Source organism: Phocoena sinus, chromosome 1 (assembly GCF_008692025.1).
Source record: "Phocoena sinus isolate mPhoSin1 chromosome 1, mPhoSin1.pri, whole genome shotgun sequence".
Lineage (NCBI taxonomy): Eukaryota > Metazoa > Chordata > Mammalia > Artiodactyla > Phocoenidae > Phocoena > Phocoena sinus.
The window spans coordinates 57,731,188-57,748,718 of NC_045763.1; the positions used below are offsets into that span (position 1 = coordinate 57,731,188).

The 17,531-nt window shown below is 40.3% G+C and overlaps 1 protein-coding gene across 12 annotated transcripts in view; it reads left to right on the forward strand.

Annotated features, from left to right (window-relative positions):
• Positions 1-1,653: 1,653 nt before the first annotated feature.
• The window catches only part of SGIP1 (SH3GL interacting endocytic adaptor 1), a 218,285-nt gene continuing 202,407 nt past the window's right edge, over positions 1,654-17,531 (forward strand). For 10 of the 12 annotated variants that reach the window (XM_032611953.1, XM_032611992.1, XM_032612011.1 and 7 more), the window contains exon 1: positions 9,221-9,253. In XM_032611953.1, coding sequence (XP_032467844.1) covers positions 9,229-9,253 — 25 coding nt within the window. In that variant the 5' untranslated portion in view covers positions 9,221-9,228. Of the gene's footprint in view, positions 1,981-9,220; positions 9,254-17,531 lie in introns of those variants that run through there. The other 2 variants (XM_032611983.1, XM_032612043.1) reach the window with 1 other exon arrangement.

Genomic DNA, 17,531 nt, shown 5'->3' on the forward strand with positions numbered 1-17,531 from the left:
ATTTTTTTCATCTGTTAATATGGTACTTCAGTTAGCTCCTTTAGTTATATTTTCTTCAGTAGTCCTCAGCCACCAATACCTCATATTTGCTCTCACAGAAAGAACTAGACTATGACAAGGGCTGGGCAATATCAAAAGTTCATGGGTATATTTATACTATAAATAATTAATAATAGTATTAGAGACTCAACCTTTATGGTCTAATGCATCATACTTCTTAAAATTATTTCATTCGATGCTCAGAATTGTTCTGTGATGTAGTGGCCTTTCTCTCAGTCACGTTGCCGGATGTTGTCGCCTAGGGTTCTAGAAAGGACTTTCCTCCCCTGCCCATCTCCTTTCTTTCTCCTCTTGCCTCCTAAACTCCTCCTGCCCTCTCCTTCCTTGGCCCTCTGAGGGCTAAGCCTGCTTGAAAGGAAACGAGGACAGCCAGACCCCGGGGCTTGGAGCCCTCTTAACGGCTCCTGGATCCCTAGGGACCAGTCGGGTGACAGTCTCAACCCAAGCAGCTGGGGTGTCATAACCCTTTCCACTTAAATAGCAGCACGGCGCCCCGACCCCATCCCTGGAAGCTGCGTAACCCTGGGCTCCACCCACCCCTCGGGCCGGAACCCGGCACGTTTATCTCCCGCCAGATTCCCACAGGAATGAACGAATGGGCTTAACGGCGACTACGGATGCTAGAGGCGCTTGGCGAGAAAGGTGTCATTGAGAAGAAAGTTGGTTTCTACAGGGACTGCCGTGAGCGGCGCCGTGGTTCACGTGTGCGCTGGGCCCGAGGACGCGCCGGCGGCGGGATTCGAACGCCGAGCGGAGCTGCGCCCCGCGGTCTGGTCGGCGGCCGGCGGCCCAGGTCCGAGTGGGAGGAAGCGGCGCGCAGAGCTGGCTTCCGTCGGGCTGAGGCCTCACTCCCCGCCTGCTCCCCTCTCTCCCGCCTCCCGCCCCAGAAATTATCTCAAGCGTTGCCAGTGCGATTCCAGAGCCCCACTCGGGTGGGTTCTTTTGTTTCTTTGTTTTAATGACAGTTCCCAGCCCTTCGGCGTGTCATGCGCGATTAATTCTCTGGCTCTTTTGAAGGCAACTGGGGTGATATTTCTTCTGCATCATCCTTTTGGGGATAATTGTTTATGATGTGACGTCAGCCGGATTGATTTTTCTCTCCTGAATGAGAGAGAGAGAGAGAGAGAGAGAGAGAGAGAGAGGCAAACAGAGCGCGAGAGAGGGTCACAGATGTGTGCGGAGGCCACAGATAACTGACATTTGGAATTCCTTCAGGGCAAAGGGAGATAGCAATAGGAGCTTGAAAGTGTGCAGCCAAGACTTCAGGCTGCACGGAATAATTAAGAAGTTTTTCTTAAAAAAAAAAGAAAAGAAAGAAAAGAAAAACGAAAAGAAAGTCTCCTCCGCAGCGAGCCACTTAGGTGCTCGTTTCATGCCAGCGTCCCCGGTTAAGGTGGCAGCGTCTGATAATTAATCTCGGGTACCCAGACGCTGCAATAGGCTTAAGAAGACGAAGAGGAGGGGCGGGGGAAGTGCGTCACCAGGTGGGGAAGGGGCTGTGCATTTGGTGACAAGCGGAGGGGATGGGGGTGGAGGGGAATGGGGACGGGAAATAGGTTCTGTGTGCTCTCCGGGGGTATTGTGTCAGGAGATGCAGGCTGGCTACCATGTGACGCGGTCCAGAGCTGAAGGGATTGGCCGAGGCAGCGCAGGCGGTGCAGCTTGGCCGGCTTGCTGTTCCTCTCCCTTTCTCTCGCAGCATCTTCCTGGGAGCCTGTAGGTGAAGCAGCACCACAAGCATCCATGGCCTATCTTTGGGGTTAACACTTGTCTCCTTTGGCTTCAGCATCGGACAGAGCAGATCTCTCGACAGCAGCAGCAGCGTTGTGAGGACTTAGCTGGGACCTGGAATCGTATCCTCCTGTCTTTTTTCAGACTCTTTGGAAATTAAGGAATGCAATTCTGCCACCATGATGGAAGGTAGGATGCTTTCTGCTGTGGTTGACTGGCTTCAGGCAAGGTTTGGGCAGAACAGTGTTGAATTATGTGTACAGTCTGTGTTTGTGGCTGGTCTAGAACCTTGTTGCCAGGATTTGCAAGCAGAAATTCTGCAGTTTGCTTGCAGCGGACCAGGGCTCAGACTAATGGAATCAAACCACAGGGCTTCTTGTTTAGCTCAGAACCTACAGAGCTTGCCTAAAGTGCTTGCAAGGAGCTGAGATAGAGCTAGCAAAGAGCTTGCAAAGCAAAGAAGTTGGGAGAGAAGATAAGGTTTTCTGCTCTGGGTTCCTGGGACTACACTGATTAAACATTTACAACGGAAACTTGTCTTCTGAAATTAACATTAGACAGGAGAGGTCATTGACAGAGTTATGCATGCTGTCATTTTCGGTGAACTGTTTAAAAATTTTAAAAATTCTTGTAAGGTATTTTTATCTCTGCAATTTACATCATACTGTTGGGGTGAGAGGTGCAACAAATTTAGTCCATAAGCTATAGTTTTATGGGGCTGTCATTGCAACAGAATGAGCAGTATGAGGAAAATATCTGGGACTCTTGGCTTCTCATTAGGGGTCTTATCAGGTTAAAAAAAAAAAAGAATTTTGTGCTTCCTAAATGTGTTCTCCATGCAATGGTTCTTAGCTAAGCATCAAATGATTACTTAACTGATTACCTTTTTGCATTCAATTTTAAGTGTAAGGAGGAACTTTCCCTGGGGTGATATTGTTTAAACTCTATTTTATTCTACTAAATTACCCTTCTAAGCTTGAGATGGTGACAACCAAGAGTGCCTCAGAAAAGCAGCAAGCTGATTAGGAAAGAAGCAGGCAGCCCTACCCCGGCTTTGATTTTCTGTTTTCACACTACAGGATGGTGCAAAACTCCTGGCCTTTCCTAAGATGACAGGCAGAAATTTGTCCCCAGCCTGGATTTCACAATGCGGAATCGAGTGCATAATGGGTCTCAAATCAGCCATGAAAATGGCAGAGAGGCCACCTCTTAAGCCAAGGTCTGTCTTACAGATTTTAAACATTCCTTAGAAATTTACCAAAATGGAATAAGAGGAGAATGGTTGCAAAAAACAGAAGCGTTGCCTGTACTTATTTGGCAGAAATGAATTCTTTTTGCTTTCTCTGTCATCATGTCAAACATTGTTAATGTGATTTGGGGAGTGAAGAATTCTACAGTCATGGCCCACAGATTTTAGAAAATAGCCTGAAAAGAGAGATTGGGTATCATTTTGCTGTGGAGACTGGTCTTGTTTGCAAAGGGTTCTCAAGCTAGTTTTTTAAATATAGGCCTTTAAATAAAGTGAGATTACTAATGCTCTAAGATTAAATCATTTTCATTAATTCAAAATGAAATCCAAAATGGATTTAACCTTTGAGTAACAAGGCAAAACAAACAAGAAAGAGCATTACTGATGAACTTTTCAATTAGAAGCTCACGTGGATTACCCTCTTCAGAAAAAAATTGTGTCTATAGAGGTACTAGGTTTCTCCAGCTAAATTTCACGTAGCATTTCTTGAGAATAAATCCGCACACGTTCTGATTAGATTTTAATCTTACACGGGGAAGTGGAAGAGCTTTCCTTTTACTTCTTGCCTTATAGACTATGGACTTAAAGTATCTTTGAAGGAAGTAATATTTTTTGATGCTTATTAATGATTCTCTTGGTAATATTGTCTATTGTGCCACCCCAGAATGTCAGTTCGAAGCCCTGTGATAAGCTTATCTGAGCTGCCTACACTGAAATGAGAACTGTAACAAAGACATGTGTTGGAGCTGAATTAACACTATTGCTCTGCGTTGACCAAATTTATCTAATGAAGGATGCTATCTGAGCACTGTTATGAATTAAAGGTGACACTTAGGGGTGCGGTGGCCATCCATCAGATCCTTGCAAAAGAAATTGGACAGGTGTTTCCAGTGGCTTAAACATTTAAATGAAACTAATAATTTTTATCTACTTAAAGCTCCTACTTAAATACTATTCAAGACTTATTACCTTCACGGTTCAGGGACCTTAGAAAGGCTGGTGGGAACCTTAATCAGGAATCAGTTTGCTTATCCATGGCCTTCCAACTTAGTTGCCAGCCTTTCTGGCAATATATGCATATTTCTGATACTGCATCTCAGAATTTCACCTCTGAATTGCTCTGAAAGTGTGTTATAGCAGTTGTCATTCCCACTTAACTCTTCCCTAGAAGAAGCTAGGCTTCCATCTATCATGATAGCCTTGGAAAGATAAGAAAGCCCCTAAAAAGCACCCTGAAATCCTGTCATGGCAGCCGTCTGCCAAAACGTCAGTGGGCTCTGAGAATGTGTCACCAAACATCCAGATAGGTAACATGCTGTCTTCTCAATTAGTTAATATGCCACACACACACACACACACACACACACACACACGAGTTGCACACACATATGTCATCCACACATATACAGTATTTTAGAAAGGGAGAGAACCCACATTTGCATTTGTGTGTGTATATATTTCTATATTTACTGAAGTGTTTTAGTCTAGTGCTCAGGAAAAGCATGGCCATGGCAACTTTTCAAAGCTACTTCTCTACTTTGTGTAAAACAAGAGTATACAAATATTCATCAGAATGGCTTATGGTTTAATTTTGTGTTCTCATTTTGATGGAACAGGATATAAGCTGCATTCATTCAATGCCTATTGGAAATTCAGGCCATAGAAGAGAACTGTTACTACCTCCCCAGTGATTCAAGTATCACAGAAGGCAGTGAAGTACTTCTGCAGGGACCTCAAGCACGTTATCGGTCGTTTGTGGCTCCATGACTCCTTTCAAATATTTTTCTTTTAAAAAGTATATTTTAAGGGACCCGATTTGTTGATTCCTGCATTCTTTATTTTTTGGCAGTGGTTAGTATTGGGTCTTTCCTAAAGAATGCCCTGTGTGTGGAGCCTTATGTAGTATGACTGTGAAGGGAAAGAGGATGAGCAGAGGGAATTATTTGCTAAAGGGCATATATGTTGGCCAAGCTTACAGTACAGTCTGTGTGGTTAGGGCAACTATTCAGGGATTCTGTTGTTTTTCACATATTATTATTATTAAAGTTTGAAAATGACCTTTTAGCTACTTTTTTTAAAGATAAGTGAAACTAAGTCAGGGTTTCCAGGGACATTTATTAATTTGTAAGGCAGTCTGGGAAATTTTCCCTTGTGTGGAAGAACTGGACTGGAAGTGCTTGTGTTTTCAGTTCCCTATTCAGGCTCTTAGGTGTTTTACTGGAAAGAAAAGTGTAGGGGAGGCCAGTAGTTTCATCCTATAAATAATTTTTGAAGTTAACAAGCATATTTTAAGGGTTTACTGGGTTTAATCGCAATGTGCGGAGGAATTTAATTTTATTATTTTTACTATTCACAATAACCTGCAAGTAAATGTATTCTGCACGGAGTGCTTCTGCAGTACTTTTTCTAAATTGTAAAAATAAAAACTAATGCATTGAGGCAGAAAAATGGGAGGATGGATTTCGGACCCAAGTTCATTTAACAAGAAAGCTCCTATTTTTGATCCCTCATAACGTTTTAAATATGAACTTTTTCTTTTTACTTTGTATCAAGGTGGGTATATTAACCTGATTGAAAGCTAGGCCTTAAGTTTCTTTGGTTGCATCTGTCTCTCTTTTAAATGTGAGTACTCACAGAATCATACCTCTCAATTCCTTGTTAATACCTTTTACCTCCAAAATCAATATTTAGAAAAATTTAAACAATTCTAGATTAACTGATCTTCTGTTGTGGCAGTGAACCTTGTAACAGTAAAGGCTTTTCTTTCCCCTATCTAGAAATGAAGTTTATTTATTTGGAAATTTCTTTGCTGTAATCAAAAAGGAACGAAGCATTTTGAAGCTGGAACTGTTCATTTTCTAGTTAGCTAAGAAGTTTTAAAGGGAATGCTTCTCACTGTTCTACCAGTTCCCTTCCCAGAAATGGTGATGATATTTTGGAAAATCTTAAGCATGCCTATGAGATTATAATATATATTCCATCCCTTATGTAAGTTCTCTCCTTCCTAAGGGGCTCAGGGTTGGAAACAGCTTCCTGTTATGTATAAATTCCCATCCAATTCCCAAGGCCAACTTTAAATCTCTAAAAAGAACATGTAGTCTTTTCAAAAAAAATTAACTTAGATAAACCACACTAGAAGACTGTGGATAATTCTTTCTGTTGGATTTGGCACATACACTATCCATGTTTCAAATAAACAAGTTGCAGGAAGTCAGCAACTCAATTTTTATGTTCCTGGGTCTGTTTGGGATCTGGTCACTTGAAACAAGTTTTCCTGTAGAAATGATGATATAAATGATGGTTGCATTCTTTCAGTAATCCATCAAAGGCTGTTAACCTGTTATCTACCTGAAACTAAATATTTGCCATGAAATGTATAAAGAACATGACAGTTACTATAGTAGTTAGCCAAAAGAGAACAATGGCATTAAATGTATTTTCTATTTCTAATGTTGCTACTTGAGGGGAAGAAGGTTTACTTAGAGGACAATGAGGAGATGGAGAGAAATTTTGAAGAGTTTTTTCTTTTTAAGTATTTTTAGAAGTTTTAGAGACTCAACACTGGATTTTTCAATTATGTTCAATTTTACGTCCATACTTGTGGCTTACCTATTTGCAATTCAATTTTATCATATCTAATGCTGTTTAATTGTGACCACTTTATGGAAACTCACAAATGGAATTAAGAAAGAGAGAAAGATAATTGTAAAGGAGTTGAAAAAGTTAAGGGATTATAATGGATGTGAGCTCACGCGTCTACAAAAGTCTCTGAGGAGAAATTAACTGGAGAAGAGATCATAGGTATAAGGGAATTAGGGAGCATGCTAAGTGCAGGATTCCTTTGAGGAGAAAGTAGGGTGTGGGGCAGAGGTATTGGATCTAATGGGTTTGTGCACTGACTACCTAATATTTCTATGGGCTTAGGATGGCTTGCTCACCAGCGGAAGAGCTTTGGGGAAGGAAGGTGTAGACTTGGGGAGGAATGAATCTCCATTCTTGGAACATGTATGCCATTTAATTGTACCTACAGGGTGTTAGAAAGATATTCAGTATCTCTATTTAATATTTTCTATCATGTCGCTTCCTTATTTAAAAAAACTTCAATACCTTCTCATTTCTCTTAAAATCTAGAGCATACAGGAGCCGGCACGCGCTGGCCTTCTGTGCTTCTTCAAGCTCATCTCACGTGGCACTTAACACCGACAGCCTTGCTGCCTCTCTCAGAGTGTCTAGAACAAATACTTTCCTGTCTCAGGGCTTTTGCCCTGCCTAGAACACTCTTTTGCCAGCTCATGGAGTAACTGATTCTCTTGTGATCCCAGCAATACTGCCGCCTCGTCAGGAGGCCTTCCCTACCATCCTTGTCATCCCAAGCTCCCAGACACACACCCTGGGCCCTGAGTCCATCTCAGTGTCCTCTCTCTCCTAAGAGCTGTATTTATTATTCATGGTTGTTTAATGGTGTATCGGCTAAATCTCTCACTCAGAGGTAAGCTCCATGAGGGTAGGAATCTGGTCTGTCATCTCCCCTCTGTATCCTTAGCTCTTAATGCAGAGTGGATGCTTAGATGTTTGTTTATTGACTAAGTGAGTAAAACCTGATGTAAATGACTCTGATGACTTCATAGTTTACATTATAAGGTATTATTTGGGGCATTATGGTAGATATAAGAAAAATAAATTGCTCAAATGTATGTTCTTGCTGGAGAAACAAGATCTATAAACATGAGATAACTAGGGAAAAGATATGTGTTATGGAGTACTAATTGTAAGTTACAGATAATACCTTTTGAGAAGCAAAAGAAAAGAAATAGTCCATTTGAAAATATGTACTCGAGCTTAAATTATTTTGGTGATTAGCTCCAAGGAAATGATTTCATACTGGAAAAAGACAAGTTATAGCAGAGCTATTCAAAGACATTCCCAGAGGCATTGTTGTCAATATCCTGTACATATATTTTTTTTCTCTTCCTTCTGCTTTCCTTGTATTTCTGCCTTCCTTTCTCCATTTTTCTCATTCTTCCATTCCTCCTTTTCATTCCAGGGCTCTCTTTCCTTTTCTCTGGTTTATGACCAGATCTGAAAATAATAGATTATAGAGCTAGAAAGTTTGACTTGGAATTTGGGAAAGTGTTTTTAAATAAATTAATGTATGTAAACTAGTGTACTATTGTACAATGTATTTGTGCATGCAGTGGCAATGTGTTGGTATGTGAGGTTTTTCAGATGCCAAATTATTCTCGATTGGAGAATCTATGAATCTTAGAAACTCAATATGTTCTCTGAATTTGTGCAGACTGGATTTTTTGGGGTGAAAGAGCATGGACTCAGAAGTCAGACTTAGGTTAGAGACTAAGTGTTGTAACTTCTTGGCTATGTGTCTTGAGAGGATTACTTTACCTTCCTGGGGTTCTGTTTCCTTGCAAACAAAATACGAGCATTGATCTGTCATCCCTCTAGAACTTCCAGCTCTAAGAGTCTCTGGCATTTACTGAATGATTTGGATTCCACATATTCACTCCCTCCAAGGTTTAAATTCTAATGATTGACTCCTCTTCATCCTACCTCAGAACATACCTTTGCTGACACAAAAAATGATTCAAATATATTAGTATCTGCTTTTATTGGTTTATTCTTCCTCTGCTGTCCTTTTGCACTTATGCTACAAGTTTGTCTTGCATCTTTGCTGTGCTAGAAGACAAAAGTGCATCTATGCAACCCTCTTATATAGCTCTTAGCATAGAACTATTTACGTGCCCATTAAAAATTGTATATTGAATGAATACTAGGTGTTAGGCATGGTTCTAGGTGCTAGAGGCTCAATAGTGAATAAAACAGATTCCTGCCTGCACGGAGCTTCCTGTTTGGTGCAAGAGAGACATGAAAAAATAAAATAAAATGCAGAGTACATTGGATGGGGGTGAGGGCTTTGGAGAAGAGACGAGTGGAGAAAGGGGATAGAGGAAGTAGTGGAAGGATCGGGGCAGATGGGGTTGCAGTTATTAAATAGGGTGTTGATGGAAAGCCTCGCTGAGAAGACATTTGAGCAAAGACTTGAGGGAGGGAAGGGAGTGAGCAGCCAAGTAATTACCTGGAGGAGCAGTCTAAAGGGGGAAGAGCCAGTGAAAGGCTCAGAATGTGGGCGGAACAGCAAGGAGGCCCGTGGGTCTGGAGCAAAGGTCGGGGGAATGTTCAAGAGAGGTATTCAGAGAGGTAAGAACAAATAGACACCTATGAGCCCCTTTCTCTCTCTCTTTTTAAAAAAATTTATTTATTTTACTTATTTACTTTTGGCTGCTTTGGTTCTTTGTTGCTGTGCATGGCTTTCTCTAGTTGTGGCGAGTGGGGTCTACTCTTCGTTGTGGTGTGCAGGCTTCTCATTGAGGTGGCTTCTCTTGTTGCGGAGCACAGGCTCTAGGCGTGCGGGCTTCAGTAGTTGTGGCTCGCGGGCTCTAGAGAGCAGGCTCAGTAGTTGTGGCGCACGGGCTTAGGTGCTCCGCGGCATGTGGGATCTTCCCGGACCAGGGATCGAACCCGTGTGCCGTGCATTGGCAGGCGGATTCTTAACCACTGCGCAACCAGGGAAGCCCCCTTTCTTTTTTTTTTTCTTTTTTTTTTTTGGTTGAAATATAGTTGACTTACAATATCATATTAGTTTCTGGTGTACAACGTGGTGATTCAATATTTTTATAGATTACTCACCATACAAAGTTATTGTAATATTATTGACTATATTCCCTGTGTTGTACATTACATTCCTATTATTTATATTGTATAATTGGTAGTTTGTACCTTCACCTATATCACCAATACCCCCACAGCCCTTCCCTCTGGCAACCACTATCTGTGAGTCTGTTTTCTGTTTTCTTATATTTGGTTATTAGTTTTGTTTTTTAGATTCCACATATAAGTGAAAACAAACAGTATTTGTCTTTCTCTGTCTGACTTATTCCACTTAGCACAGTACCCTCCAAGTCCATCCATGTTGTTGCAAATGGCAAGATTTCATCCTCTTTTATGGCTGAGTAATATTCCATTGCATGCGTGCGTGTGTGTGTGTGTGTGTGTGTGTGTACATATACATATATATATATATATACACACATATATATATATACATACATATATAAACATATTATCATGTCTTCTTTATCCATTCATCTGTTGAGGGACACTTAGGTTGCTTCCATATCTTTGACTATTGTAAATAATGCTGTGACGAACATTGGGATGCATGTATCTTTTGGAATTAGTGTTTTTGTTTTCTTCAGACAAATACCCAGGAGTGGAATCGCTGGATCCTTTCCAATGGTAGGAAAGCCAGTTTCCTTTTGCAGAAGTCACTCTACATGGACCTGTGTTATCCATGTGTCAAGCAACAGGTGGGCATTCAGAAGCCTGGTATTCTGATCCTAGTTCTGTGACTGTCTTTTGATGGTTCCTCTCAGACCCATTCTTCCCCTGTATTTCAGCAAGTGGATGCATATCATGCTCTTGCCTTGGCTTATGGTTTCAAGCCCAAAGTTAGAGCTGAGAGTTCAGCTACAATTCTAGTCTTGAACATTTCCACACAAAAGATAGAGCTTCATGATAAGGTGATATCAGAATCAGAATTACACATCAATTCACAAATATTTTGACTATGTATCAGAAGCTTTTATTTTTATTTGGTTCATATAAATTTCTACTATGTACCAGGGCTAGTATTTTAGGATTTTTTTTTAAAGGCGCAGAGTGACCCATGTCTCATATCTTTACAAACAGTATAAGGAAGATGTTACCTAACATGTTATCTAACATGTCCTATCTAACTTAGGACATTGTCCTAAAATTATGTGGCTCTTGAACATACTTCAAAGTTTCCAAAATGTTTCATTCATTTAACAGGTATATCTGGAACTTTTTCCTTAGTCTCATGTGCAATTCTAGGCCCAGTGAATATGATAGCAAAAAGGGGCAGCTGTAGTTGCCATCCTCAGAAACTCAGAGTCTAGTATATATTATCACATACTCTGTATGTATTTTATTCTACACTATCTCTGTGTGGTAGAAATAGGCATTACTATCTTCATTTCAAACAGGAGGCAACCAGGGGTCAGTGATGTTAAGTGACTTGTTCAAGGTGACCACCTTACCAAAAGGCAGAACCAGCATTTATTAGCCAAACTTGAATCCTAGTCAAGTGTTCTTTGTTTGTTTAATGCCGTGATTGGAACATCCTGCTCAAATCTGAAATTGTTTGGCCTGGGTCTCTGGCTGACAAGCCAACAGCACATTGTCTAAATTTGACACGGTATTTCAAGAGCCTTCTTCAAAACTAAGCAAGTTAATTTTATTATCAGGTCATGAGCTTTTAGAACAGCCACCATCCTGAAGAAGGCTACCTAATGCAGGAGTGTTTTAGCCCAATGGGCTCCTTTCAATGACACTGGTTCCTCGAATTTTATGACGGGAAGGGACATGTGATATCACTAAGCCAGTGGACTCTAAACTTTCACAGCTTACATTCTACAAAACACTTTATCAGAAAGCCTGGCTCCCACTATGAACAAAAGCCCTTTCTCTCTGAGAAGGACAGCTCGGTGTTCACTGACATTCCGTGAAAGCCTTGACCATTATCATAAAAGCGTGATGGTGTGTGCTACCCTGGAAGATTAACCAATCTAGTCCAACCTCATTTTGCATTGAGGAAACCAAAACCAAATGAAACAACCTTCCCAAGGATTTTTATTCTTTCTGTAAGAGGGCAAGACAAAGTTTATTTTAATAATGATTCCAAAAATGTGAATAGACAAAGACTTGGAACCTGTGGTGTCTTTCACGTTCAAAGGTGCTGGGGCTGATTGGGTGACTGCCCAAAGACACACAAATGAATGTGTCCCCAGGGCCGTAGCTCTACTGAGTGTGCATACAATGGGGCCATTTATAGCTGCCTCCTGGGCTGCCATGGCTCCTGCATCTGCTGTTGGTGAGTCAGGGCCATGTGGAGGGAAGGACCAGGACCTGAAGAGGCTGTACCTCCTGAGTAGCTATATGACCTTGAGTGAGTTCTGGACCTGCTTTGGCCTCACCCTCCCCATTTGTAAGGTAGCAATAATGCTAGTTCCCTCCCTCAGAGTCATTGTGAAAATCCAATGAGGTCATCAATATAAAAACATCTGAAAGGGTGTGATGCAAATGCCAGTTACTTTCTCAGATGGCTCTCTCTCAGCTTGTTTGTTACATGTGGGTCTGTTAGCATTTGGTGGCTAGGCACTACTGCTTGCTATTTTGCTTTTCAAGTAGATTATTGCTGCATCTCTTTTGCAGAGAAGGCTTATAGATTTCCCTCTTCTCTTCATACTGTTAGTTACTAGCATATTCTATCATCCTCTATTCTCAGTGTCCGTGTGCTATGCTGCCCCTTTCTTGAACATGGCAGACATCACTAATCAATCATAGTCATCTTCCTGTCCGGCCTCAGCACCTATCTCAACATCACATTCCAGGCCACCTCTGCCAGTTGATTGAAGTTGGCACATGAGATGATATCACTTTTCTCTCCCTACCACGGGCAGTTTCCGTAAGTTGAAATACAATGCATAAAACTAGAATACGGGTGGTCTAGCTGTGCACCTAGCCTTTACAAATGCCCTTAGTGAGTCACTGAAAAATAACATGTGAAAAATTGCTCACAGCCCTGGTTATGGTAGTAATAATAGGAAGTGGTCTGTAAGCCTTGTAACAGGTAGGACCCTACTCCTGTGCTGTTGACCTTAACCATCAAGTTTCTCTTAGCCTCCTTGTGCCCCGAATTTGAAGAACTGTGTCTACCAAGTAACCAAGCCAGAGTCCTTGTTGGGATTTGTTCCTGACTCCTCCTTCCTGCCTGCCTTGTGTCAGTAGGTCCTCAAGAGCTGTTGATTATCCTTCCTGAAGAGCTCCTGACTCTGTTCTCTCTCTTTCATCCCCTGCTATCACACCTGACAAGACGTTGCTGCCTCCGTCTTCCAATCCATCCTCCTCACAGCCATCAAAGAGATCCCTTTCCTCAGCTGCCTTTGATTGCTCCTCATGCTTCTAATATGAGGTCCAAATGCATTCGTGTGCTGTGCAACACTTTCACACATGGGCCATGTTATGCCCTCATGTCTCACTGCCCCTGCCAAACAGAAGTGCCTTGCCTTCTCTTTCCCTTGTATATGCTGTCCCTCCCCTTCTCTGTGTGGTAACGGTCTGTTCTGATCATTCAAGGTCAAACAAAAGCAACCCCTTCAAAGAAGCCTTCCTACAGTCTCCCAGGTTGATGGTGAGGTGCTTCCTTCCTTGTGCTTAATTCTCAATTCCCATTCTCCAAGGCCAAGTAGCAGAAGGTTTAAGAGCCCTGGCTTTGGAGTCAGACTGACCTAGGTTAAACCTCATGTGTGTGACCTTGAGAAGCTAGTGAACCTGTTTTCTCATCTGGAAAATGAGAGTGATAATAAAAGTATCTTTCTCATGGGTAATTTAATCACATAAAGTTCTTGAGGATTAAATCAGAAAGTACACTTTTGCACTCAGAGTTCTCTGGAGATACAGAACCAATAGGTGAGAGAGAGAGGGAGAGAGAGAGAGACTTTTAAGGAAATGGGTCACTTGATTGTGAGGACTGGCAAGTCCAAAGTCCACAGAACAGACTGGCAGGCTAGAAACTTAGGTGGGGTTGATGTTGCAGTCTTGAGGCAAAATGTTAAGCTCTCAATAAATATTAGCTGCTATTTTTTGTTCTTACACCTACTTTGTTTGTGTCTCCCCCAAAGACCCAAGGACTTGGCTAGAGCCAGGACCATGTTTTACTCATTTTTGTATTATCACTGTGTGGCCTGTATAAGTGCTAAGTAAATATCAAGTGAATGAATGAATCCTGTCGAGGGATAACAGACTCTTTGGAGGATAGTCAAGCCACCCAGTCTATGGCTATCATAATAATTAAATGAGTTAATATACATAAAACATTTAGAAGAGTATTTGCTCCATAGGAAAGACTTACTCAATTTACTCTTTTGGGCACATAGAAGGCTCCAGCATGGTTTCTGGATGCCAGGCAGTACCCCTGGGGACTGTGCTCTCTCTGCTCTCCCCAAAGCACCCGTCTGCTGTGTAGGCTCACTCAGGCCAAAAGCCACACTCTGGTTCCAGGAGCATGCAGTTAATCTAGTATCTCACACATTCCTCCTGACTCTTTTAATTGTGTTCCTCTCATTTTAAGGAAGACTAGGTTTCATTGTAGAAAACTTAAAAGATACAAAGAAGATGTGAAGAAGAAATTGAAATCACCATTAATCTCATTGTTATATCAATAAAATAACCAAACACAGTTACAACTTGTTGAGTGTAGAATATGGGTTTTGGGAACGGACAATCTGAAACTCTTTAAACCTCAGCAATCTTATCAGTAAAGTGAGTTGACATAACACCTACCACAAGACGGTGGGGAAATAAAATAAGATAATATATAGACTGCACTTGCAACTTACCTGGCGTATTAAGTAAGCACAGAATACATGCTAGCTCTTAATAGCTTTATGTTCAAAATATATATTTATGTCAAAGAACCCAATTTTATCATTATAAATATGTTCATATTTACACATATTTGTGTGTATATTCATACACATGACTTTTCCAGTTTACATTAGATTGTAACCACTATCCTAAGCAGCCTGTATATTTGTTAAGCACAGGGGAACTGGAGAAAAACTTCCCAGACTCAAATCCTGATCTCTCTACCTTTGCCAACTATGCTAGCTTAGGCAAGTTATTTAACCCTTCTGTGCCTCAGTTCCTTCTTCTATATGAAATAATCCACAATGAAAAGGTTACTATAAGGATTAAATGAGTTTAATATAGTTATTATTATTTTATTCTAATATATGTCAAATATAATATACTTAAAGAACATTTGGTACAGAGTAAATGCTCGATCAAGAAATGTTAGCTGTCGGTGGGATGCAGCAAAAGCAGTTCTAAGAGGGAAGTTTTTAGCAATACAATCCTACCTTAAGAAACAAGAAAGATCTCAAATAAACAACCTAACCTTACACCTAAAGCAATTAGAGAAAGAAGAACAAAAAAAACCCCAAAATCAACAGAAAAAAAGAAATCATCAAGCTCAGATCAGATATAAATGAAAAAGAAATGAAGGAAACGATAGCAAAGATCAGTAAAACAAAAAGCTGGTTCTTTGAGAAGATAAACAAAGTTGATAAACCATTAGCCAGACTCATCAAGAAAAAAAGGAAGAAGACTCAAATCAATAGAATGAGAAACGAAAACAGGGAAGTAATAGCTGACATGGCAGAAATACAAAGGATCATGAGAGATTACTACAAGCAACTATATGCCAATAAAATGGACAACCTGGAAGAAAAAGACAAATTCTTAGAAATGCACAACCTTCCGAGACTGAACCAGGAAGAAATAGAAACTATGAACAGACCAATCACAAGCACTGAAATTGAAACTGTGATTAAAACTCTTCCAACCAACAAAACCCCAGGACCAGATGGCTTCACGGGTGAATTCTATCCAACATTTAGAGAAGAGCTAACACCTATCCTTCTCAAACTCTTCCAAAATACAGCAGAGGGAAGAACACTCCCAAACCCATTCTTTGAGGCCACCATCACCCTGATACCAAAAGCAGACAAAGATGTCAGAAAAAAAGAAAACTTCAGACCAATAACACTGATGAACATAGATGCAAAAATCCTTAACAAAATATGAGCAAACAGAAGCCAACAGCACATTAAAAGGATCATACACCATGATCAAGTGGGGTTTATCCCAGGAATACAGGATTCTTCAATATATGCAAATCAATCAATGTGATACACCATATTAACATACTGAAGGAGAAAAACCATATAATCATCTCAATAGATGCAGAGAAACCTTTGACAAAATTCAACACCCAGTTATGATAAAAAACCCTCCAGAAAGTAAGCATAGAGGGAACTTACCTGAACACAATAAAGACCATATATGACAAACCCACAGCCAACATCGTTCTCAATGGTGAAAAACTGAAACCATTTCCACTAAGATCAGGAATAAGACAAGGTTGCCCACTCTCATCACTGTTATTCAACATAGTTTTGGAAGTTTTAGCCACAGCAATCAGAGAAGAAAAAGAAATAAAAGGAATCCAAATCAGAAAAGAAGAAGTAAAGTGGTCACTATTTGTAGATGACATGATACTATACATAGAGAATCCTAAAGATGCTACCAGAAAATTACTAGAGCTAATCAATGAATTTGGTAAAGTAGCAGGATATGAATTTAATGCACAGAAATCTCTTGCATTGCTATAAACTAATGATGAAAAATCTGAAAGTGAAATTAAGAAAACAGTCCCATTTACTATTGGAACAAAGAGAATAAAATACCTAGGAATAAACCTACCTAAGGAGACAAAAGACCTGTATGCAGAAAATTATAAGACACTGATGAAAGAAATTAAAGATGATACAAATTGATGGAGAGATATACCATGTTCTTGGATTGGAAGAATCAACATTGTGAAAATGACTCTACTACCCAAAGCAATCTACAGGTTCAATGCAATCCCTATCAAACTACCACTGGCATTTTCACAGAACTAGAACAAAATATTTCACAATTTGTATGGAAACATATAAGGCCCCAAATAGCCAAAGCATTCTTGAGAAAAAACAACAGTGCTGGAGTAATCAGGCTCCTGGACTTAAGACTGTACTACAAAGCTACAGTAATTGACAGTATGGTACTAGCAGAAATATAGATTAATATAGATTAATAGATTATTATAGATTATAGATTAATAGAACTAACAGATTAATGGATAGAAAGCCCAGAGATAAACCCATGCACATATGGTCACTTTATCTTTGACAAAGGAGGCAAGCATATACAGTGGAGAAAAGAGAGCCTCTTCAATAAGTGGTGCTGGGAAAACGGGACAGCTGCATGTAAAAGAATGAAATTAGAACACTCCCTAACACCCTACACAACAATAAACGCCAAATGGATTAAAGACCTAAATGAAAGGCCAGACACTATCAAACTCTTAGAGGAAAACATAAGCAGAACACTCTATGACATAAATCACAGAAAGATCCTTTTGACCCACCTCCTAGAGAAATGGAAATAAAAACAAAAATAAACAAATGAGACCTAATGAAGCTTAAAAGCTTTTGCACAGAAAAGGAAACCATAAATGAGGTGGAAAGACAACCCTCAGAATGGGAGAAGATATTTGCAAATGAAGCAACTGACAAAGGATAAATCTCCAAAATTTACAAGCAGCTCATGCAGCTCAATATTAAAAAAAACAAACAACCCAATCCAAAAATAGGCAGAAGACCTAAACAAACAATTCTCCAAAGGAGATATACATATTGCCAACAAACACATGAAAGAATGCTCAACATCATGAATCATTAGAGAAATGGAAGTCAAAACTACAATGCCATATCATCTCACACCGGTCAGA